This window comes from Lampris incognitus, chromosome 13, assembly GCF_029633865.1.
Source record: "Lampris incognitus isolate fLamInc1 chromosome 13, fLamInc1.hap2, whole genome shotgun sequence".
NCBI lineage: Eukaryota > Metazoa > Chordata > Actinopteri > Lampriformes > Lampridae > Lampris > Lampris incognitus.
In genome coordinates this window covers 4285267-4309928 of record NC_079223.1, presented here as the reverse complement: position 1 = coordinate 4309928, position 24662 = coordinate 4285267, and the positions used below count along the sequence as shown (strand labels likewise).

At 43.6% G+C, this 24662-nt stretch overlaps 1 protein-coding gene across 1 annotated transcript in view; it reads left to right on the top strand.

Annotated features, from left to right (window-relative positions):
* dst (dystonin) overlaps window positions 1-24662 on the top strand; it is a 171739-nt gene that overhangs the window by 43430 nt on the left and 103647 nt on the right. Inside the window, exons 5-8 of the mRNA XM_056292248.1 lie at window positions 3943-4004; window positions 9312-9401; window positions 13595-13672; window positions 16953-17045. Of these exons, the coding sequence (XP_056148223.1) occupies window positions 3943-4004; window positions 9312-9401; window positions 13595-13672; window positions 16953-17045 (323 nt within the window). The remainder of the gene's footprint in view (window positions 1-3942; window positions 4005-9311; window positions 9402-13594; window positions 13673-16952; window positions 17046-24662) is intronic.

The following is a 24662-nucleotide window of genomic DNA, read 5'->3' as shown; positions in this document are numbered from 1 at the left end:
AATTGTCCTTTGAAAAACTCGCCAGAGTTGAGTCGGAAAGTGGCAGCCGTGGATGTTGACTCTGCTCTGAGGAGCCGGTAGTTCCTCTGTGGGAGTAAGCTGTTTTCTTGGATAAACATTAAACAGCATGGAAACTCAAACTACCGAGTAACCGTGGAAAACTTGACAGGGCCCGTCCTAGATGCTTGATGAGAGTGGGTGTTGCGGCTGGCCCAGAGGCAGGCAGGCAGGCGGGCGGGCAGGCGGGTGGGCAGGCAGGCAGGCAGGCAGGCAGGGGGGAGTCTGTTGCAGCTTCCTCAGTGACTGCAGCAGCTTGTCCACATGTCGGTGCTCGATATGGACCACGCTGTACATGCTCCGTCTCTGCTGAAACCGCCCCAGGAGCTCGTGAGGAGGACGTGGCACGCGTCCAAGAGCGAGGTGGAACACAGGGCTCACCTGGTAACTCTCATGTGCTGCATGGGTCAGTATCCCCTCATCCTGTCTGTGCTTGATGCTTTGCTAGTCATACTGCTGCTGCTGTTAGCACTGTTACTGTTTCTACTAGCTGTGAGCTCTGTCAGTTTCCAGATCTAAACAAAGGTTGTTTTGTACTCCAGGTTGGGAAGGAAGGGGGTTTATCTGTTATTGGTGATGCGGTTCCATAGTCCAGGAAAACGCTGATTTTCCACCACGCTGCCGTTGTTTTGATTTGCCCCGGGACCGCCTGACTGTGTTAGCTTCTCACGTAACTGACAGCGTCAGTTATCTGTGTTTGATGCCCATCAGGCGTCTGTCTACCCATCAGGTGGACGCTTAGCCAGTGGAGTCAGGGCAGAGGCTGCAGGCCAGAGACCCTCTGTGCAGTCCGCTGAAAGCGCCGAGGCTGACGAGACTCATCCCCCAGGATAGACACGCTACTTCACATGTGTGTGAGAAAGCAGACGTGTGTGGTTCAGTGTGCTGATTTTGACATATATTTTGCAGATGTTTGTTGGGATTCATTGTAATCGTGGCTATTTCTTGAAGCTGACGGGATTTACTTCATCACTGCATCCATTCATGTGCCGGACTCCTGCGTGTCTCTGGCTACTGAAAGCAGGCAGTCTGGTTGTCGTGGATATGAAAAACAAAAAATAGTGTGGTCACCGGTACACGGGGCAGCGCATTGCCAGCTCCGTCTCTTGGAAATGACTGAGTCACTGGCAGCCGGCGAGGGTTGTAGTCGACCGCTCCCCAGCATTAAGTGTAGAGAAACCTAACTGGTGAAACAACATGCAGTCTGTCTAGTGGGTGTGCAGGAGGTGGGCTGGTGGTCTACACAGGAGCAGCAACTTCAGCCGAGATCCTACAGTAAACACGTAGTAAAGGACGACATCGTCTCTCTGTAGCAAGTGTCAACGTGGGGAGTGTTTTTGCATGTTATCAAGAAACCCACGAGGGGCTAGACGGATGAGTTGTGAGGCTGAAAGTGATTAAGTAGGCCACTTGTCCTGCACATTACATCAGAGGACAGCGGCCACCTCTGCAGAGCTCTGCATGTCTGCATGTGTGCTGTATGTGAGCGCCTCCTTTGATGAAACACACCACCATGTCAGTTAAGCCTTCTGCTTCAGGTTCTGTTAAACCTCCTGCAGCCCAGCAGCAGACATGATAAGAGACACGATAAGAGACATAATAACAGACATAATAACAGACACGATAAGAGACACAATAAGAGACATAATAACAGACATAATAACAGACATGATAAGAGACATGACAAGAGACACAATAAGAGACATAATAAGAGACATAATAAGAGACATAATAAGAGACATGATAACAGACATGATAAGAGACATAATAAGAGACATGATAAGAGACATAATAAGAGACATGATAAGAGACATGATAACAGACCTAATAACAGACATGATAAGAGACATGATAAGAGACACGATAAGAGACATAATAACAGACATAATAACAGACACGATAAGAGACACAATAACAGAAATAATAACAGATAAGAGACATAAGAGACATAATAAGAGACATGATAAGAGACATAATAAGAGACATGATAAGAGACATGAAAAGAGACATGATAAGAGACATAATAAGAGACATGATAACAGACATAATAAAAGACAATAACAGACATGATAAGAGCTATGATAAGAGACATAATAAGAGACATGATAAGAGACACAATAAGAGATATAATAACAAAAATAATAACAGACATGATAACAGACATAAGAGACATAATGACATGATAAGAGACATAAGAGACACAATAAGAGACATAATAACAGATATGATAAGAGACATAATAACAGACATAATAACAGACATGATAAGAGACATAATAAGATACATGATAAGAGACATAAGAGACAATAAGAGACACAATAAGAGACATAATAACAGACATGATAAGAGACATAATAAGATACATGATAAGAGACAGTCTCTTATCATGTCTTACTATGTCTCTTATCATGTCTGTTATTATGTCTTTTATTGTGTCTCTTATTGTCTCTTATGTCTCTTATCATGTATCTTAACATGATAAGAGACATAAGAGACATAAAAACAGACATGATAGGAGACATAATAACAGACACGATAAGAGACATAATAACAGACATGATAAGAGACATAGTAAGAGACACAATAAGAGACATAATAACAGACATGATGAGACATGATAAGAGACATAATAACAGACATGATAAGAGACATAAGAGACATGCTAAGAGACATAATAAGAGACAATAAGAGACACAACAACAGACATGATAAGAGACATAATAAGACATGATAAGAGACATAATAAGAGACATGATAAGAGACATGATAAGAGACATGATAAGAGACATGATAAGAGACATAATAAGAGACATAATAACAGACATAATAAGAGACATGATAAGAGACATAATAACAGACATGATAAGAGACATAATAAGAGACATGATAAGACATGATAAGAGACATAATAAGAGACATGATAACAGACATGATAAGAGACATAATAAGAGACATGATAAGAGACATAATAAGAGACATGATAAGAGACATAATAAGAGACATGATAAGAGACATGATAAGAGACCTAATAACAGACATGATAAGAGACATGATAAGAGACATGATAAGAGACATGATAAGAGACATAATAAGAGACATGATAAGAGACATGATAAGAGACATGATGAGAGACATAATAAGAGACATGATAAGAGACATAATAACAGACATGATAAGAGACATGATAAGAGACATAATAAGAGACATAATAAGAGACATGATAAGAGACATAATAAGAGACATAATAAGAGACATAATAAGAGACATGATAAGAGACATAATAAGAGACATGATAAGAGACATGATAAGAGACATAATAAGAGACATGATAAGAGACATGATAAGAGACATAATAAGAGACATGATAAGAGACTGATAACAGACATGATAAGAGACATAATAAGAGACATGATAAGAGACATGATAAGAGACATGATAAGAGACATAATAAGAGACATGATAAGAGACATAATAACAGACATGATAAGAGACATAATAAGAGACATGATAAGACATGATAAGAGACATAATAAGAGACATGATAACAGACATGATAAGAGACATAATAAGAGACATGATAAGAGACATAATAAGAGACATGATAAGAGACATAATAAGAGACATGATAAGAGACATGATAAGAGACCTAATAACAGACATGATAAGAGACATGATAAGAGACATGATAAGAGACATGATAAGAGACCTAATAACAGACATGATAAGAGACATAATAGGCTGGTAACTGACTTGTGCTGTAAAGAAGCAGGCTGGTGTTTGCTCATCTGTCTTCCTGCAGGACCTGTGTGTTCCTAACACCTCTATTCTGCCTGCTTCATAGTGAAAATGTACTTCTCACACTTTTTCTTTTTGTCTTTTCCTCAGATGAGAGAGACAGAGTGCAGAAAAAGACTTTTACAAAATGGATAAATCAGCATCTACTGAAGGTAAGAGTTCATGTGTGCCCCTTGCACAGTACGCATGGATTGTGCTTCTGTCGTCTCATTGCGTTCTGAATTCCCGTGTTGGAAATAATCCAAATACTTCTCCTCTTCCGGTTGCTGTTCTTTCTCCTCGTGTGTTTTTGTGGTTACTGCGTCTCTGTGAGACACAGATGAAACATAGACATCGGTTGAATGATATCCCTGAGACTGTTGATTAAGATCCACTGAACCATTTTCATCTTGAATAAACCATCCATCAGATAAGGCTGTAGGCAGTGAAAACACTGTTCTCTGGTCATGTTTGGGCCTCGCATGCAGGCACCGTCAGACATTGTCCTCAGCTGCCGAAACGTAGATGGCGTGACCGGCGCTGACGCCACCATACGCTGAGCAAGTTACAAGTTGCCCTTTGTTGACTCAGAAATTTGAATCACTAAATGCAGGTGTTAACGTAACTGGGGAATTAGGGGAGCAGCTAGACAGAGCAGCAAGCATCGGCGTGTATTTCACACACAGGGATGAATCGCTCTGTGACGACACGTAGAGCTGCACCACGGAGGTCGCCGGCTCCGGCGGTGCATTAATCCAGATTGTGTCAGTGAACATTCATGCGTGTGTGAATGTAGACGTGTTATCCTGCATGGTAATCCTCACTTTTAATGTGTTTTTTTGCTGCCAACAAGCTTGACATCGTTCACCTCAGTTCATTTCAGTTTAATACCTCTTGGAAAAAGAAAAATCTGGAGACAAATTGTTTTTTTTTCTCTTCTTTTTCCAAGAGACAAGATGAATGAAACAAGTATTCTTTTAAAACGTTAAGCGTGGTCAGGTGAAGGTCGCCACTTGGGCAGATGTTTTTTCCTTTTTTTTTTTTTTTTTTTTGGATCCCCCCCCCCAATTGTATCTGGCCAATTACCCCACTCTTCCGAGCCGTCCCGGTCTCTGCTCCACCCCCTCTGCCGATCCGGGGAGGGCTGCAGACTACCACATGCCTCCTCCGATACACGTGGAGTCGCCAGCCACTTCTTCTCACCTGACAGTGAGGAGTTTCACCAGGGGGACGTAGCACGTGGGAGGATCACGCTATTCCCCCCAGTTCCTCCTCCCCGAACAGGTGCCCCGACCGACCAGAGGAGGCGCTAGTGCAGTGACTAGGACACATACCCACATCCGGCTTCCTCCCCGGATGCCCTTTCTTTTCCCCCTTATTTGTCTAATGATCTTATGACATGACATTTTTGTTATTATATAAATCCAATTAACCTATTAAGGTGGAGGTTTTTTTTGAATGAAGTGCATCATGCAGCTCAGTATCATTAACACATATGATAAAGGTGTCTTAAACAAACGAGCTGATGAAGCAGACATTGACCTTAACCCTCAATTGAACACGCTTGGTGTTTGGTTCATGACCAGCACGCGCAACAGCCAAATTTCAAAATGTGAAATCAATATGTACATGTGCAGAGAGCCTTTTTAAGCCGGCCTTATCCGTGTTTCGGGTCAACAGGCCCGGTGTTCTCTGACATTGTCCGTTAGTAGTCAGAGGTGCTGAGTAATAGCGGGGGGACTATTTGGCTGACCCAGTAACATAAGAGTGCACGTCTATTTTGGCTCCACAGCTGTGCCTGCTGGCCAGGATTATAGTGCTGATAGACCCGAGGCAAAGCAGGTCACCAGGCAGCAGGGTGATTTCAGAGACATGGTATTCAGGACAGGAAGGGGAGATGGGCCTGCTGGGGAGAGAAAGCTGCCGACTTCATTTGTTCAAACGCCTGGCCGGAGTGTGTAGTGGGCCGTGGATACGGTGTCACAACACTTATTCAAAGGGGTATAGACTTAACGCTCTGTAGTTCAGGGGGAGGTGGACAGATTCAAAAGGGGTGGAGAGGAGAGTGATGGATGTAATAAGAATCAGCCTGCTGTCAGTGAACTAAACAAAATGTGCAAAAACCTGGCAATAGTGTCCCGCTACTTGGAGGAGAGTGTTTCAATGCCCCGTCATTTGTCGGATCCTTTTCTGCTGGTTACAACATGGTCTCCTTCATCCAGCCTGGTTTTCACTGGCCCCTCATGGCTCAGACCTAGACGGAGTAATCATCTACCTGTCTGGTGCCCCGGCGTGTTTTACTGTGTCATCACAACATGTCGGTACAACGGGCAGGTCCCAGCTTTTCAGGTTTTCTGAAACAGGTTAAGCTAAAACTGACGCGGAGACACAAAGCAAATACGACTGGAAAATTGAAAAGGTGTATTAGCAGACACGTCTGTCTATAATAACACGTTAGGCTCATCACAGAGTCGGTTTGATTTATGGGACTGTTAAGGGACGGTTGGGTGTCTTGTTTTTCTTACCGATTAGGGGTAAATTGTTTTTCAGAAGCTTTAATCAGATTTATTGCCATGTTCTCTACTGAAAGTTACAACCGGTAATGTTTTTCTGGAATAAATGAATGAATGCCCATAACACTGAGTTGTAACACACATCTCTGATGTGCAGTATCTGCAGGGGGGAGTCGCCTTGTCATGGAAGTGGGGAGGCGACTCCTTCCAGACTGCCGGCCGGAGAGATGCAGTTGGCGAACGCATGATGCAATACGAGGGTGGTGTTTGAACTAGAATAGGGATCGATTGGCCACTAAATTGGGGGGAAAAATCAGAAATAAATTTATGTAAAATGACGGCCAGTTTTTAAACTCTATATTGTAACGTGCATGGATAAGAAGACACGCTGGCTGCTGGCTGGCTGGCGGGTCTGACCCTTTAGTCTAGCGCAGTGTTTCTCAACCGGGGGTCCGCGGATCCCTAGTGGTCCGTGGTGTAATTGCAAGGGGTCCGTGAAGATAAAATATCTTTAAAAAAAAGATCCTATGACATTTATAGAAATAGGATTATTTTACTCAAATGTGACTGAGACCTTTATCTACCTAAACTATAAAGGGTAACAGGACTTTTTTCTCTAATTACATGTTTCACAAGTGTAATTTATTGTATTTTAATAAGAGATCTCGCTCCCGTTTGCACTGTTAAAAGTTACTGCATAAAAATTCTGTTGTTACATATATCTGAAAGTTACTGAATACATATTCTGTTTTGTTACATATATCTGAAAGTTACTGAATACATATTCTGTGTTGTTACATATATCTGAAAGTTACTGCATAAGAATTCTGTTTTGTTACCTATATCTAAGTTACAACTGAAAGCTCTTATTTTTGCCCCAAAGAGTGAATAAATGCTATAATGCAATTTAAAATGCAGTTTCTACTGTTTCTATCAAATTGCAACCCCTCTCCCCCAAGATCAGGTGGAGGGGTCCTCAGGGTAGATCAAAAATACGCAGGGGGTCCAGGACCCCAAAAAGGTTGAGAACCACTGGTCTAGCGGTTAGCGATGTCTCCTGCGGTGCGGGCGGTACGGGTTCGCTTCCCGGCCGCGGCACTTCCTGTGGTTGCGTTGTCCCCCGAATTCGCTACAATATTCTGTCAGGATAATTAGCCAACTGAGATATTAATGCATTGCATATGGTAGTATGTCTGTTAAGAAACGACTGACACTAAAATTAACATTTCAACAACGTTAATACTATTTTTTAAAATGGCCGCTGTCCAACGCCTATAAATACCGCAACGCCTCGGTGGTAGTCATGGCGCGTCTGTAACCAGACATGTTGGAAATAATAATAAAAAATAAAAATCAAGTTTTTTTTTTAAATTCAATATCAGAAATACAAAATACATATAACAGTGATAGGATCAAACATCCAGTTTAGACTATTTCTCTGCACTGGAGAACGCTAGTGTGTTTCTAGGACCGAGCAACGAACTTCGCAAAGGAAATGACACGACGGATGACGTCATAAACAGTGACAGGACACACGGTGACGCGCAAATTACGTGCGGCCATTTTGACCGGTCATGGTCGTTTTAGGTGGATCTTATAACTGTTTTTTTTAGCAATTGATCTAAAACTAATTTTAATAAAAACATATGCAATTTTAGGAGCATTCAGGGAGCGGCAGGTCTGTATCTTTTTCCCCGCAAAGTTATTAAACTCGGTGGTAGTCATGGCGCGTCTGTAACGGCGTCTGTAACCAGACATGTTGGACATAATTAAAAAATAAAAATCAAGTTTTTTTTTAAATTCAATATCAGAAATACAAAATACATATAACAGTAATAGGATCAAACATCCAGTTTAGACTATTTCTCTGCACTGGAGAACGCTAGTGTGTTTCTAGGACCGAGCAATGAACTTGGCAACGGAAATGACGCGACAGATGACGTCATAAACAGTGACAGGACACACGGTGACGCGCAAATTACCTGCGGCCATTTTGACCGGTCATGGTCGTTTTAGGTAGATCTTATAACTGTTTTTTTTTAGCAATTGATCTAAAACTAATTTTAATAAAAATATATGCAATTTTAGGAGCATTCAGGGAGCGGCAGGTCTGTATCTTTTCCCCCGCAAAGTTGTTAAACTTTGAAAATCCAAAAGGGTCAAAATGGCCGTCTTGGTCGTTCTAGTTGTCGATTTGGTCGTCCTAGATGTCTTGATGTATGCTCAATAATCCAGGTGAGAACATCAGAGAAGGTTGAATCAGGTCATCTGGACACACATGGATAGGTAGGGAGGAACGCTGGTGTGAACAGGGAGTCAGAGGCCATCTATGTGAGGAGGGAACGACCATCCCTGAAGCGGGGGGGGGGGGCTGCCTAAGAGTACAGCTGTCACCATCTTACAATGCTGTGATTGCAAACATTCCCCAATCCTGTGAATAGCACACATGGCCATTGTAACTCTAGTTAATGGTCACAGCCATGTTTGTACATGAAACTGGTTGTTGGTGTTTCGGTCGTTATGCAACTGTATTGTCATCATCATGAAGATACCTGTAGTCAGCTGAGACTGAAAAGGTCACTTAGATGAGCGATGAAACGTTTCTGACAGGAAACGTTGTATCCAGATGAACTGATTCAACCTTCTGTGATTTTCTTAAAGGACGGGTGCGTGCAAATCCTCAGGACTGCAGCTTTAAGTGAACTTGTCTGTTTTTTGGTTGTTTTCAAACAAGTCCTAAACACGTCATTTCAGTGAATATTCGAGATTCATATTTTTGAGAACATGCCATAAGATGCCCTTTTTAAACACCATATGTTCAAAAGAATACTTTAGTCATTTCAAATCAGATGATTTTAGAGTACATGATAAGTGCCTCATTATTGTTATCACCAAGTAGCTTCGTGACAAAGATTTGATTGTTTTTTTTCTTTCTTGAATGTTTTCTTCTCTACTATATATCAATAGGTACGGAAGCATATAAATGACCTGTATGAAGATTTGCGAGATGGACATAACTTGATCTCGCTGCTGGAGGTCTTGTCTGGAGACAAATTGGTGAGTTTGCTGGGATTTATTTTACTTTTATGTAATCTTTGTCGCTTTTGTCTAAAGGGAAAGCAACCCAAGTTGAACAGCCACTGTAATGATTGTTAGTGGATTCAGAGTATCACCATTATGATGACTGGAGACGTGCCTTTACAACCCCAACGTTGTTACTCTGATGAAATTCAGCTCGAAACAGAAAAATCAAGCTCAGTTAATGATTCAGCCTTTTTAAAGGTGTCAGAATAGGTGATTGAAATGATTTTGTTTGGAAATCTATCACATGCATACGTTACTGATAAACATGGCTGCAGCCTATTGATGTCTATACCTTTTATGAAGAAGAGGTGCTAAGGGAAACTTTTATGGGCTTAAATAAGCCTTACATATTAACCAGTATTTTGTATCCCCCAAAACATAGAACCCCCCCCGCCCTGTACATCTTTTACATTCATATGTACCTATATTTCATGTTTGTCATAATTACTTTCATCCATGTTAAGTGTTCATAGTTTTTTGGGTTTCTCTGTCCTTCTCCATTTTGAGACATCTGATGGCTCAAATCCTTTGTGTTGTGTGTTTTTCTGCATTGCAAGCTTTAAGTAATAATGTAAAAGAGGGTATACTTTACTGTTGCCGCTACTATAATCCAGTCAGTGAACAAGGTGCCTGCACCAAGTTTACTTTGCATCACTCATTTTGGCCATAATCGCAGCAAAGTACACCCTCAGGGGGGAGATTTGGCTAGCCAACAAGTGGTTATATTCTTTACTCAATCAAATCCGACCCTGTTGACCCTGAAAGATGGTAAAAGACACCAGGCATACTTGCTCTCGCTCTTACAGGAGGCAGCCGCTAACAAAATGTGCCTAGCTAACCAGCTTATTTAACTCACTAACTGTCTAGGATAACATTTGAAATGAAAATGTTATCCCATCATGTGTTTATTCAAGCATGTGACGTTAGCCAATTCTCATTCAGACTAAAAGAACACATCCCAGAATAGTAGATTCATGTGCTTATAAAGGTCACATCAAATGAAGATGTAATGTCACATTCATATTTCCTTACATTAGTATCACTCACAGCGTATTCATCCGTTTTTCCCAGCAACGGTGAAAATTAGGTGCAGTGGAAATAACTGGCCAATCAGCTTGCGAGCTACTTTGCAAGTCTGTAGAAGTTGGTTCACACAATACAAGTGGCTAAACTCTCTTCTTGTTCCGCTGGCTGTGCTGCTGTTGAACTCACATTGCCACATCCATCACGCCAGAAAATCCACCATGAAAATATTTAATCAGTTTTGTTAATTTTTAATAACCGGTGGGCAAAAAGTCACGATGCCATAGCTCATTTCCTCTCAGCATGGCTTGGTATACTCTTCTGCTGACAAGAGAGTTTGAACCACTGTTTGGCCAGATCACACCGGCCACATCAACCTACCCATTATAACATCCTTAACGCTCAGCTTCCCACAGTCAAGACCCACTGAAGATGTTAGAAATGTGAGGAGTCGTATTTGTTGGCAGGTTTTATATCAACTCTATGTACTTTTTTTTTTTGCTATTGCACAGATTTAAAGTAAAATTGGCGGCTATACATTTCTTTTGAAGTACTAACTTCCTGAATTAGATTGTTTTAATTTTATCATTATTATAGCAGACAAAAATTACTTGCCTCTGCAAAAAAAAAAAAAAAAAACCCCAAAAAACACACACAAACAATGAAAGTGTACAGTGACTAAAAACGGTCATGGAAATAGTGCTATGGTATCATCATGGAAAACATTTACCAGAGAAAATACACAGGAATCCAGTCAACAATTAATTCAAGGTGTTGTTTCCATATAAAATTGATAGTTGCAGTGATTTTGAAAATGAAACAACTCTATAAAGCCTGCTCCATCAACATCCTGATAAAAGTTTTCTGGTTTATTTAACCCACGGTTACCTGCGGTCATTTCACAGTATCAGTATTTGAATTGGCACGCTGGCTCTCGTCCATCTTCACGTCCTGTATTTCAGCTGCAGTGCTGCGACGTAAGCAGCAGCAGTGTGTTTGCAGGTTAGCTTCTTAAGCAGTGTGTGAAGCTGGTAAGCCAATACAGAAATGTTCCCCTTGTATATGGAGTATTTTAACAAACATTAGCACAGATATGTGGCAAATGACAGTTTAGTTAAAAAATGATGAAGATTGATGGTGTTTAATCCATTGCAAATGGTCATACTTATAATAGGCACTTATAATATTGGCTTTGCTCATAGAAACACCATGGAGACTTCCACTTTGTTTAATATAACAATCAAATTCACTTTCATTTCATTTGTAGCTTGCGTTCCATCATGGCTTATGAAAGGATGTGGACACACTGTGTTCAGTATGTTGCGTAAGTGCCCTGGTGTGAAGGAGGATGCTGCTGACCGATGTGCCGTGTGTAATCCAGCAGGCTGGTGACTGTTTTCCATGGGTCTGTCTGTCATCATCCATCTCTCTGGGGTTGAAGGGTGTTCATATGAGATTTGCAGTAGTGACTCCTCATGATGCTGTCATCTTGTGCTGTGTTATATTGTGCATTTTAACTTCACACATTCCTGCCACTTATGAGGAAAGGCAACCAGCAGGCCCGCCCAAGGGAGGCTAACTGTCATGCTGAAGCCGTGGCCGATTCTTTTGTTTACATCCTGTTTTCCTCTCTGCTCTCCCTCTCTTCTGGTCTCCTGTCTTTGTTTTCTCTTAAAAAAATTGTTTTGTCGTCCTGTGATTTTTTTTCCCTCCATGTCCTCCTGTCTTGTATGTTCACGTCTTCCTTTCCCCCCCATGTGTTTACCTTTTCTGCGATAAGCCGAGGGAGCGTGATTTTCTGAAGACATTGCGGTTGGTGAGTGCGACAGAAGCATGTGGGGTTGAGCAGCATGGCGACACGTTGGATGATGATGATGATAAGGGGGTAGGTGTGGCTTGCCCTCCACCCCTTGTAACAAACTAATTCAGACTTTGCCGTGGTTATTAACAGGAGTGGAGCCATGATCCCACCGCCAAACGTTTCTTTTATTGCGGACTGAAATCGCTGTTGTGGTATATGAATGTATATATTAGCCCTTGTGATCCTTAAGGGTCCTATGATTTCCTTTTTACCAGCTGTTTTGTTTTCTGTGCGACATGATGATACACAGTGCCACTGTTGTTGAGCTGGAAATGATGTCAGAGTCTTTGCTTAAGTCGCTGGATGATGTTGATGATGCCATAGAAATTTGCATATGATCTAAAGATCCAGGCAAGGCCAGCTGCTCACCATAACATCTGATTTAATTATAATTTGGCATATTCCCTTTTCAAAGTCATAAGCTATAGGAAGTACAGTAGCTGCAATGCATGACATTAGTTTGCCACATTGAGAAGTGGAGCTGTGGCTTGGGTCTTTAGATGGGTTTGAGCAGCTTTGCGCATCACTGAGCCACATTTCACCGTTAAGGCTATTGTGTGTGAACAACAGGACATTTTTCATCTGCTAAGTATGGGTTTTATGCTAAACCTGCAAAGAAGGGTTCACGATTGAACGAGATGTGTCAAACTGGAGCTGCAGGGCGAGGGTTAATGTGGATGTTGTTCCCCTCGCTGTTGCTCTGCTGCTGACAGCGATGCCTTCAGTACAAGTCTCTGCAGTACAGGTCCTCCCTGCCGCTGGGTCCTAGCTTGCATTGCACTTTCCATCTCATTACCTCACGCTGTGACTCCACATCGTCCACGTGCTCTTGCCACTAGGGGTTGTGTCCCTCCTCACGTAATGGCACCCTGCCATTGTGTGACAGACTGTGTTGGATGTTCGTTCACATCACAAATAACCGGAAGATGTCGGTGTGTCTTATGTGCACTGTAGTGGAATGAGTTTGCTAGGTGACATCACTGGGTTTTGTTGTTTTATTTTCATAAGAAATGTCTTGCGTGGGGAAAGGGTTGAAAAATGTTCTGAGATGGCACATGCACAGGTTATGTTGGTCTTCAAGTGACTTGTTGCATTGGCTGCTCTTGTTTTGGTTAGTTTGCTCTTTGCCTTCTCCCTTCTATGTCTTTACCTTGATAGATCAGTGGGTAAGAGACTGGCAGCATGTCCTGTGTCCTCATACCACTGATGTTTGTAGTGTGGGTCCTCTGAAGGGGAAAACCGTTAACTAACAGACTCTCCTCTTTTGCCTTTATGCCCTCAGCCTCGGGAAAAGGGGCGGATGCGCTTCCACAGACTCCAGAATGTACAAATAGCACTGGACTACTTAAAGAGGCGGCAGGTAAGAGAAATGATATGGCTAGGTATATGCTCAAGCTCTTAATATGGGCTCATTAAGGATCTACTACTACTACTACTACTACTACCACTACTTTTGGCTGCTCCCGTTAGGGGGCGCCACAGCAGATCATGTTTCCATCTCTTCCTGTCCTCTGCATCTTCCTCTGTTACACCAACCACCTGCATGTCCTCCCTCACCACCTCCATAAACCTCTTCTTTGGCCTTCCTCTTCTCCTCTTCCCTGGCAGCTCCATATTCAGCATCCTTCTCCCAATATACCCAGCATCTCTCCTCCACACATGTCCACACCATCTCAATCTTGTCTCTCTTGCTTTGTCTCCAAACCGTCCAACCTGAGCTGTCCCTCTTATATTCTCGTTCCCAATCCTGTCCTTCTTCATCACTCCCAGTGAAAATCTTAGCATCTTCAGCTCTACCACCTCCACCTCCACCTCCTGTCTTTTCATCAGTGCCACCGTCTCCAAACCATATAACATAGCTGGTCTCACAACCATCTTGTGAACCAAATATGGTCCCATTAAGGACATGGCTCAAAATACTAAATCATGTAAATCATAGAAAGTTGAATTAGTTCATCTGGACACAACATGAACTGATTCAACTTTCTGTGATTTCCTGACCTGGGTTATTGAGCATGCATAAAGACACTAAATCATATGAAGTAAATGAACAAGGACAAAACGTGAAAACGCATCATGACATTGGAGGAAAGGCTCTCTTTTTTCGTTACATTACAGCATTATAAATCAGTTAGTCTAGACATATTGTCTACTAGCAACAAGGATATGTTTGCACATAGTCATCTTCCAGCATAGTTTTAAACAAATCTTGGTAGTACACCACAAATAAGCAAACCCTGACCACCACCACCACCACTTATCATGCTAATGAATTTGTGTGATTTGCAGATACTGAAGTGTGAAATAAGCTATGTCAGGTGTAGTGACAAGCATAGCCAACAAGCCCGATTTTGACAAGGGTAAGATAATGATGCACATCTGGAAAAATAAGTAGCCACATGAACTACAAAAGCTTAAGATATCAACTGTGTACTAGTGACTATGATACAGAACATGACGAGGATACAGAACAAGACTATGATACAGAACGTGACTAGGATACAGAACAAGACTAGGATACAGAACATGACTAGGATACAGAACAAGACTATGATACAGAACATGATTAGGATACAGATCAAGACTATGATACAGAACATGATTAGGATACAGAACAAGACTATGATACAGAACATGATTAGGATACAGAACAAGACTATGATACAGAACATGACTAGGATACAGAACAAGACTATGATACAGAACATGACTAGGATACAGAACAAGACTATGATACAGAACATGACTAGGATACAGAACAAGATTATGATACAGAACGTGACTATGATACAGAACGTGACTATGATACAGAACATGACTAGGATACAGAACAGATTTTATTCCGACCAGTTTTTCAAAGTATAGGCCACTTTTCTGAGGATATTCAAATATCAAACCCTAGAATCTAATAATAATGTTAACCCACATTTACTTCCAACCATATAAGTATGTCAAATTGGGTCATCCGGGTAGCATGGCAGTCTATTCCATTGCTTAGCAACATGGGGATCGGTGGTTTGAATCCCTGTGTTACCTTTGGCTTGGTTGGGCGTCCCTACAGACACAATTGGCCGTGTCTGTGGGTGGGAAGCCGGATGTGGGTATGTGTCCTGGTCGCTGCGCTAGCGCCTCCTCTGGTCGGTAGGGGCACCTGTTTGGGTGGGAGGGGGGGAACTGGGGGGGATAGTGTGATCCTCCCATGCGCTGCGTCCCCTGGTGAAACTCCTCTCTGTCAGGTGAAAAGAAGCGGCTGGTGACTCCACATGTATTGGAGGAGGCATTTGGTAGTCTGCAGCCCTCCCTGGATCGGCAGAGGGGGTGGAGCAGAGACCGGGACGGCTCGGAAGAGTGGGGTAATTGGCCGGATACAACTGGGGAGAAGAAGGGGGAAAAAATCCCCCAAAAAAAAGCTGTCAAATGCTTAACAGCTGTTGTGCAGGTTTTCTGGACATACAATATATTTATTGTGTGTTGTTGAACACAATCACCACGTTTGCATGTGGCGTGCTTTTACATGGTGTTTTTATCAATGTGCTCCCCCAGCTCCTTTTTATCTCGGCCATTAGATGCACTACATTGATTAAAGTAGCTTCCAATTGAGATAAACTGCTCTATAAAGATTTGTCCCCCATTATTACTCACTCGTAGTCGCTCATGCACAGAAACACCAGCAGAGATGCAAAGCAGATCTGCCATTTCTAATTTAATCAACTCGGCATCCCTGCAGTCGTGCATTGGATGCATTAGGTCAGAGTCGCTTTCTGGACGTCTTTTTGCAGCTCCCATTAATGTGCATGTTAACCTTTATGCCGCCATGTCAGCCTGCTTGGCTTTCATGCTGACCAAATGGATTTTTCTTTCTTCTTATTTTCCTTTTAAAGTAACCTTTTCATTGCTCCCTAAATGATAATACTACCTGCTTCGTAATAAATTGGAGCGGCATGCTTCTACCAGATCCCAGTGGTGGTATTACAAAGAGCTTTGATTAGCCTCCCCTCCCCCACGCCGGTCAGGATGTGATGAAGAATGCAGCCTGGCAGAGCTGGAACCAGATGTGACGTAAGCAGCCCGAGGCTCGGGACAAAAGATTCATAGAGTCGGGCACAAATCAGATATTCTATTGTTTTAGACACATGTACGACTCCTGCATATTCATAACCTGCACAAGTCTGCACCGTCCCCTGCTTCTTTCACGTGCCGCCGCAGTCAGCTGGTCACATAAAAGATTATCAAGATGACATGCAAAGAAAGGAGGAGTTATGGATGCCTGATGATTATTCTGCCTTCAGAAATTTCTGCCTTTAACAGACTAGTGGGTCTCCGATATATAAAAGAAATTAGTTGTTTTTGGTTGAAGTAGGATTTGATTTGTAAGTGCTGTTATTGACCCAAAAGATGTGTGACCATCACAGATGTGTGACCAGACCACAAGTGGGGATTATTCATATAAAACAACAGCTTTTGTGCCACCTTGTGGCTTGTTGTAGTCATTGGAGGCCTGTCGGCAAAATCTCACTAAATTACTGTTCCTTGCATTCGCAGCATATTGAAGCCACATTTGATTAAACAGGAAAGGATTATGTAAACAAACTTGTTTCAGATTCACTAACCAGAGTCGCTTTCTTCTTTTCTGTCATCAGGTCAAACTTGTAAATATCAGGAATGACGACATAACGGATGGGAACCCGAAGCTGACCCTGGGATTGATCTGGACCATCATTCTGCACTTTCAGGTCAGAGCTGTGGTGTGTCTGTTCTGATCAGGGCTTGTGGGCCTTTGGTTTCTGTCAGTTAATATTTTGTGAGCTCCAAACAAAAATTCTTCATGGCCCAAACAAATGGATTGGAACTGGTTTGATTCCGCGTTTTTACAGTGTCTATAAAAAGCACTCCCCCCAAGTTTTTATGTGTTATTGTTTTACAACATTGAGTCACAGTGGGTTTAAGTTGGCTTCTTTTGACACTGATCAAGAGAAAAAGACTCTTTGACGTCGAAGTGAAAACAGATCTCTACAAAGTGATGTAAATTAATTACAAATATCCATCCATCCATCCATTATCCGAACTGCTTGTCCTGCTCTCAGGGTCACGGGGAAATTACGAATATAAAACACAAAATAACTGATTGCATAAGTGTTCAACCCCTTTAAGGCCGATATACACTGTGAATTTGGGCTGTCTTAAGTCAAGTCAGTTTTATTTGTATAACCCAATATCACAAATTACAAATGTGCCTCAGGGAGCTTTACAGCAACACAACATCCTGTCCTTAGACCCTCTCATCGGATAAGGAACAACTCCCTAAAAACCTTTAACAGGGAGAAAAAACAGGAAGAAACCTCAGGGAGCGCAACAGAGGAGGATCTCTCTCCCAAGGCTCAGATGAAAGATGACTTAACGTGGCGATATCTTTGGTCGTGGCTCCAAAACGAGGGTCCTACGTCGCAATGTGAGACAGGTTCAAAGTCGGCCGTTATTACGGTCTTACGAGTGAACGCAACCTGGGACAAAAGTCTGACAGTGTCAGAAACTTAGGATGACAAGCTAACAATGTGACTGCTGCTATGACCTACATCTACTAACCAACCAACAGAAATGCAGCAAGAGGGCGTCCGGGTAGTGTAGTGGTCTATTCCGTTGCCTACCAACATGGGGATCCCGGTTCGAATCCCTGTGTTACCTCAGGCTTGGTCAGGTGTCCCTACAGACACAAGTGGCCGTGTCTGCGGGTGGGAAGCTGGATGTGGGTATGTGTCCTGGTCGCTGCACTAGCACCTCCTCAGGTTGGTCGGGGCGCCTGTTCAGGGGGGAGGGGGAACTGGGGGGAATAGTGTGATCCTCCCACGCGCTATGTCCCCCTGGTGAAACTCCTCACTGTCAGGTGAAAAGAAGCGGCTGGTGACTACACATGTATTGGAGGAGGCATGTGGTAGTCTACAGCCCTCCCCGGATCCCCTTGAAAAAGTGGGGTAATTGGCCGGATACAATTGGGGAGAAAAAAAAGGGGGGGGGGGCAAAAAAAAAAAGAAATGCAGCACAAAATGACGCCCTGATCAATGTGACACAGAATCTTTTCTGGCACTAAACACAAATAAGACTGTTGGCATCTGTGATCCAAACGGCCTCTTTTCCCCAGCCACAACTGGGTCCACGTTCTCCTCCTCCTCTTCTGTGGATTTTTTTTCCAAACACATGAATGCGGCGACTACTGAAAGGACTGGATTCCTGCTTGGCATCATGTTGCTCTACCAGCGGCGTGGATTGATGACGCGCTGATGCGGCACGCACGCTGATGACGTTTTTATGGACTTGTGTCGTAGCCTGTGATTCAGTAGTGTTATCATCCTACAGTCTACGTCCATCACACTTGATGTCCTACCCAAGTTTACTAGATCCATATCACACAGTGTGGCTTGTAATAAACTTACAGGATGCTGAAACCTCACGGTGTCGGAGGCTTTAATGTGGATCACCTACATCATGACCGCTGCAGCCAAATGGTCTTAGAAGTCACACAGGTAGTTAAGTGGAGATCACCTGTATGCAGTCAAGGTGTTTCAAGTGACTGTAGTATAAATACACCTGTATCTGGAAGGTCCAGTTACTGGAGAGTCTTATCCTGGCCAAAACTACTCCATGAAGACAGGTGAACACTTCAGGCAACTCAGTGAAAACATTACTGAAAAGCACAAGTCAGGGGACGGGTACATCCGAGTATCCCTTGAGTTCAGTTAAGTCAGTTATGATGAAATGGGAAGAACCTGGCACAGCTGTATACCTACCTAGAGCAGCCATCCTCAACAGCTGAGTGACCATGCAAGGGGACTGGTGAGGGAGTCCACCACCAGACCCAGGACTCCTCTGAAGGAGCTACAAGCGTCAGTGGCTGAGATGGGAGAGAGTGTACATACAACTTTTTTTTTTGTTGATTTTGTTTTTCTCCCCAACTCTACCCGGCCAATTACCCCACTCTACCAAGCCGTCCCAATCTCTGCTGCACCCCCGGGGAGGGCTGCAGACTCCCACATGCCTCCTCCGATACATGTGGAGTCGCAAGCCGCTTCTTTTCACCTGACAGTGAGGAGTTTCACCAGGGGGACGTAGCGCGTGGGAGGATCACACTATTCTCCCCAGTTCCCCCTCCCCCCCAAACAGGTGCCCCGACTGACCAGAGGAGGCGCTAGTGCAGCGACCAGGACACATACCCACATCCGGCTTCCCACCCACAGACACGGCCACTTGTGTCTGTAGGGACGCCCCAGCAAGCCTGAGGTAACACAGGGGTTCGAACCGGGATCCCCGTGTTGGTAGGCAATGGAATAGACCACCACGCTGCCCGGACGCCCGTGTACATACAACTGTTGGCCGGGTTCTTCACCAGTCACAGCTTTATGGGAGAGTGGCAAAGTGAAATCCATTGTTGTAAAACAACTCACATGAAATGTGGGCTAGAGTTAGCCTGAAGGCATGGGGGAAGGCATGGGGGAAGGCATGGGGGAAGGCATGGGGGAGACTCTGAGGTCAGCTGGAAGAAGGTTCTCTCGTCTGGTGAGACCAAAATTGAGCTTTTTGGCCATCAGACTAGATGCCGTGTGTGGCGTAAACCAAACAAACATCATCACAGACGCCCCCTCCCCACCGGGGAGCGTGGTGGTGGCAGCATTATGCTGCGGGGGGCTAGTTAGTCTAGTTTTAGTTATTTTAGCTTTACTTTTATTTTCTCAGGCTGAAGTGTAAATACGGTAATTTTATTTCATTCGTTTTTTTGCTAATCTCTAGATTTTATTCAGTTTCAACGTAATCTGTTATGCCGCATTCTTCAGCTTTTTATTTTGAGGTTGAACTGATGTCTCAGCATTTCCTTGGCAGCAGTGCGTGCCACGCTGTGTTGTGCATTTGACAAATAAAACCGCTCGAACTTGGACACTCTCTGCAGCAGGCGCTGGGAGGCTTGTGAGGGTAGAGGTTAAAACGAACACAGCGAAACACACGGACGTCGTGGAGGAAAACCTGACGCAGTCTGCAAGACAACTGTGACTTGGGAGAAGATTTGTTTCCCAGTGAGACAGTCACCCCAAGCATGCAGTGAAAGCTGCGCACGAGTGGTTCAGAAACGACAACGTTTATGTCCTGGAGCGGCAGAGTCGGAGTCCAGACCTCAGTCCAAAACATAATTTGTGGATGGACCTGAAAAAGGCTGTTGACTCATGAGCGCCATGCGACCTGACAGAGCTTGGGCAGTTTAGCAGAGAACAGTGGGGTTTTTAAGTGCAGCATCAAGATGTGCGAAGCTGATAAAGACTTATCCTCACAGGCTCGAGGCTGTGGTTACTGCCGAAGGTGCAGCTACACACTGACTTGAAGGGGGTGAATACTTACGCAGTCAATTATTTTGTGTTTGATAATTGTGACGTATTTAGACTAATTGTAGAAATGTGTTTGCACTTAGGCATGTTCTCATTCTTTTTCTGAAGGTCGGTGTCAAAAAAGCCAAATTAAATCCACCGTGATTCAGTGTTGTAAATCATCTATCCATCCATCCATTATCCAAACCACTTATCCTGCTCTCAGGGTGGCAGGGATGCTGGAGTCTATCCCAGCAGTCACTGGGCAGCAGGTGGGGAGACACCCTGGACAGGCCGCCAGGCCATCACACAGGGCCAACACACACACACACACACACACACACACACACACACACACACACACACACACACACACCTAGGGGCAATTTAGTGTGGCCGAGTCACCTGACCTACATGTCTTTCTTGACCTCTGGCAGATTGAGGCTGTTATTGTTGTTTATAATTCTTCATTTGACCTGATATCATCCCTGTGATGATGTGATGCTGGTTTTGGATGTATTTTCATGCAGTGGATTAGCATTCAGAAAGCTTAATAAGTCATAGCATTAAAGGATGTTTTGGCGTGACAGGAAAGCTGGCATGCTGCATGGGTTTCCTGCGATGGGAAATAAAATCCATATCAAAGATTTTCACATTTGTGCACACCTATAAAAATGGATTTCTACGTTATATTCAGGGTAGCATAGCATCGTGCTAAGTATGAAAACTATCTTGGGGTACATTGCAGCTGATGAAGTCCGCTGGAGGAGCTCGTACCTGGTCAGCTGATGTGGTGAAATTTTAATTTGCGGTCATGATTCGTCACAAAATAGAAAACAAAACAACACGTGGTGTTGGGAAGCCGTCTGTGTTGTGGGAGCTACAGTTTCATTTCGGTCCTGTGAGATCACGTCCAGATAAACTGGTTTTTGCTTGCAGGTAAATTCAGCTAAAGTTTGAATGCATGCGGAGGTGTTTGGAAAGTCCCTTTCCCATGATGTGATGGTGTAGATAAGGGACCTCAAATTAAATCAAGTACGAGCTAAGCCACTGGAGTATGTTCTCAGATCATAATCACCTTGAGAAGAGTCCGGCCTCTGTGTACAACAGTGTTATGGTGGTGCTGCAGCTGTATGTACTGTATGTATGTATGTATGTATGCACTGTATGTCGCTGTATGTACTGTATGTTGCTGTATGTATGTGTGTGTGTATGTATGTATGTATGTGTGTGTGTGTATGCATGTATGTGTGTGTGTATGTTGCTGTATAAATACATGCCGGCATGCTTACGTGGGCTGGTCACCTGCAGCACATCCCATTGATTTGGAAGACAAAAAACCTTTTTAGGGGCGTTCGAGTAGTGTAGCGGCCTATTCCATTGCCTGCCAACATGAGGATCGCTGGTTCAAGTCCCCGTGTTACCTCTGGCTTGGTAGACACAATTGGCAGTGTCTGCGGGTGGGAAACCGGATGTGGGTATGTGTACTGGTCACTGCACTAGCGCCCCCTCTGGTCGATCGGGGTGCCTGTTTGGGGGGGAGGGGGAACTGGGGGGAACAGCGTGATCCTCATAGCGTGATCCTCCCACGCGCTACGTCCCCCTGGTGAAACTCCTCACTGTCAGGTGAAAAGAAGCGGCTGGCAACTCCACATGTATGGGAGGAGACATGTGGTAGTCTGCAGCCCTCCCTGGATCATTAGAGGGGGTGGAGCAGAGACCGGGACGGCTCAGAAGAGTGGGGTAATTGGACGGATACAATTGAGGCGAAAAAGATGGGGGGGGGGCTTTTTAGCCCAAGGTCAACAGCAAAGTGTCCTGGCATTATCATTGCTGAAGCATTATAGCATCACTCATCTTATTCTACATTTAACAAAAATAAAACTGCACTTCCTAGGGGGATTGACTTCCTGGACTTATGTAAATGAAAGACACAACTTTCATGTGAATTTTGATATATTTAAAGTTGCGCTGAGGCAAAACAAAAATGTGCTTCCCAGCAATGATTGTAGTTCTGTTGTGGGCTTGGTGAAACATTAGGAAGATCTAGACCCAGAGCTCTGTATGCTTTATCCATTTAATGCTAAATAAAACGGATGGTTTTGAAACCGAACATCTTCTCCTATTGCTTTATCAACAAACACGCAGGACTACGCTCTCACATAGATGAAGATGAGTTGGTAGAGTGAGCTGAAGTCCAGCAATTACAGTATTTACAGAATGGAAAAGAAATATTTGCAGTGTAAATACTGCAATGGTGTAAATATGCAATATTTAAATAAATTATTCAAATTATTCAAATAGTGTAAATATGAAATATTTGCAGTGTAAATAATGCAATAGTGTATATATGGTAAATACAAAATGTATTTGCCATATCTATTATGTGAGAACAACAGCCGGAGGACACGTAGATGTGTGCAGTGGAGTTGCTGTTTTCATCATTGCTAGGAGCTCCAACATGTCCACTCAGATATGATCACAGTTCAAAGGTCAAACTCCGTAAAGTTAGATGATTTGAGAACAATGATTGATCAAAAGTTTAAAGTGGGTCTCTGAAAGGTAGAAAGAAAGAAGCTGATAGGATTTTGCTTGGACTCAACCCTTGCTGACAGCAGCTTGGGTGAGCTGACCCTCAGCTGCTCCTGTCAGTCACACACCAGCCCCCTGAGCATCTGGTCTGCAGCTGCAGGCCTGTTTCTTCAGGATTTCTGAGCATGGCTATTGGGAATCTGTGGATCATTATCCACTTTGCAGCGTAACCTCTTCTGGCAGGAGGCTGACTACGACTGTGTTTTTGTACATATTTGGTCTAAGCTGAAATTGTATAGGAGTGGCAAACTGGCTTTAGCAAAGCTATCAAGATCCAACCAACACACTTTTGCAGAGGACACTGTGACCCCCCCCCCCAGGGTTGTGTTCAGGATATAGGTGCTTGTTTCTGTATTACCATGAGCAACTTGTCAAGTGTGTGTGTGGCCAAGCATTTCACCTCGGCTCTGCCCCCTGTTGCACGCATATCGTTATGCTCTCGAGGTTTTCTAAAGCTGTCAGCTGTTCATTACAGTACAATCTGCTTAGAAAGGGTGGGTGTGTATTTTCCTACTCTGGTACAGTAGAATCACATTTGTATTCTACACAGTTTGTTGCATGTCCGTCCACCTTGGACATGGCAACTGAAAAGCCCAGCATTTAATGTTTCTTTTGGTCAGTGTTGTTGCTGAAACTTGGGATCAACTGTCCAAAGTAACGGGGAGTGCAGAAGAGAGGTGAAGACGAGAGTGCAGGCAGGGTGGAGTGGGTGGAGAAGAGTGTCAGGAGTGATGTGTGACAGAAGGGTACCAGCTAAGAGTTAAAGGGAAGGTTTACAAGATGGTTGTGAGACCAGCTATGTTGTATGGTTTGGAGACAGTGGCACTGATGAAAAGACAGGAGGAGGAGCTGGAGCTGGCAGAGATGAAGATGATAAGATTTTCACTGGGAGTGATGAAGAAGGACAGGATTAGGAACGAGTATATTAGAGGGACAGCTCAGGTTGGACGGTTTGGAGACAAAGCAAGAGAGACAAGATTGAGATGGTTTGGACATGTGTGGAGGAGAGATGCTGGGTATACTGGGAGAAGGATGCTGAATATGGAGCTGCCAGAGAAGAGGAGAAGAGGAAGGCCAAAGAGGAGGTTTATGGATGTGGTGAGGGAGGACATGCAGGTGGCTGGTGTGACAGAGGAAGATGCAGAGGAAAGGAAGAGATGGAGACAGATGATCCACTGTGGCGACCCCTAATGGGAGCAGCTGAAAGTAGTAGTAGTAGTAGTTGTTGTTGCTGAAACCTAAACTTGTGAACGGGACAGTACTCCATCATCAGGTGTTTCTATGTGCTTATAGTCTGTTGTTGTGAAGAAGTGAACAGTCATCAGTGATGACAGTCATCATGGCTGCTTTGACTGTGGTAGTTTCTAGGAAACATTGAACTGCATGATGATGTCGTTGGCATTCAGATGTTGT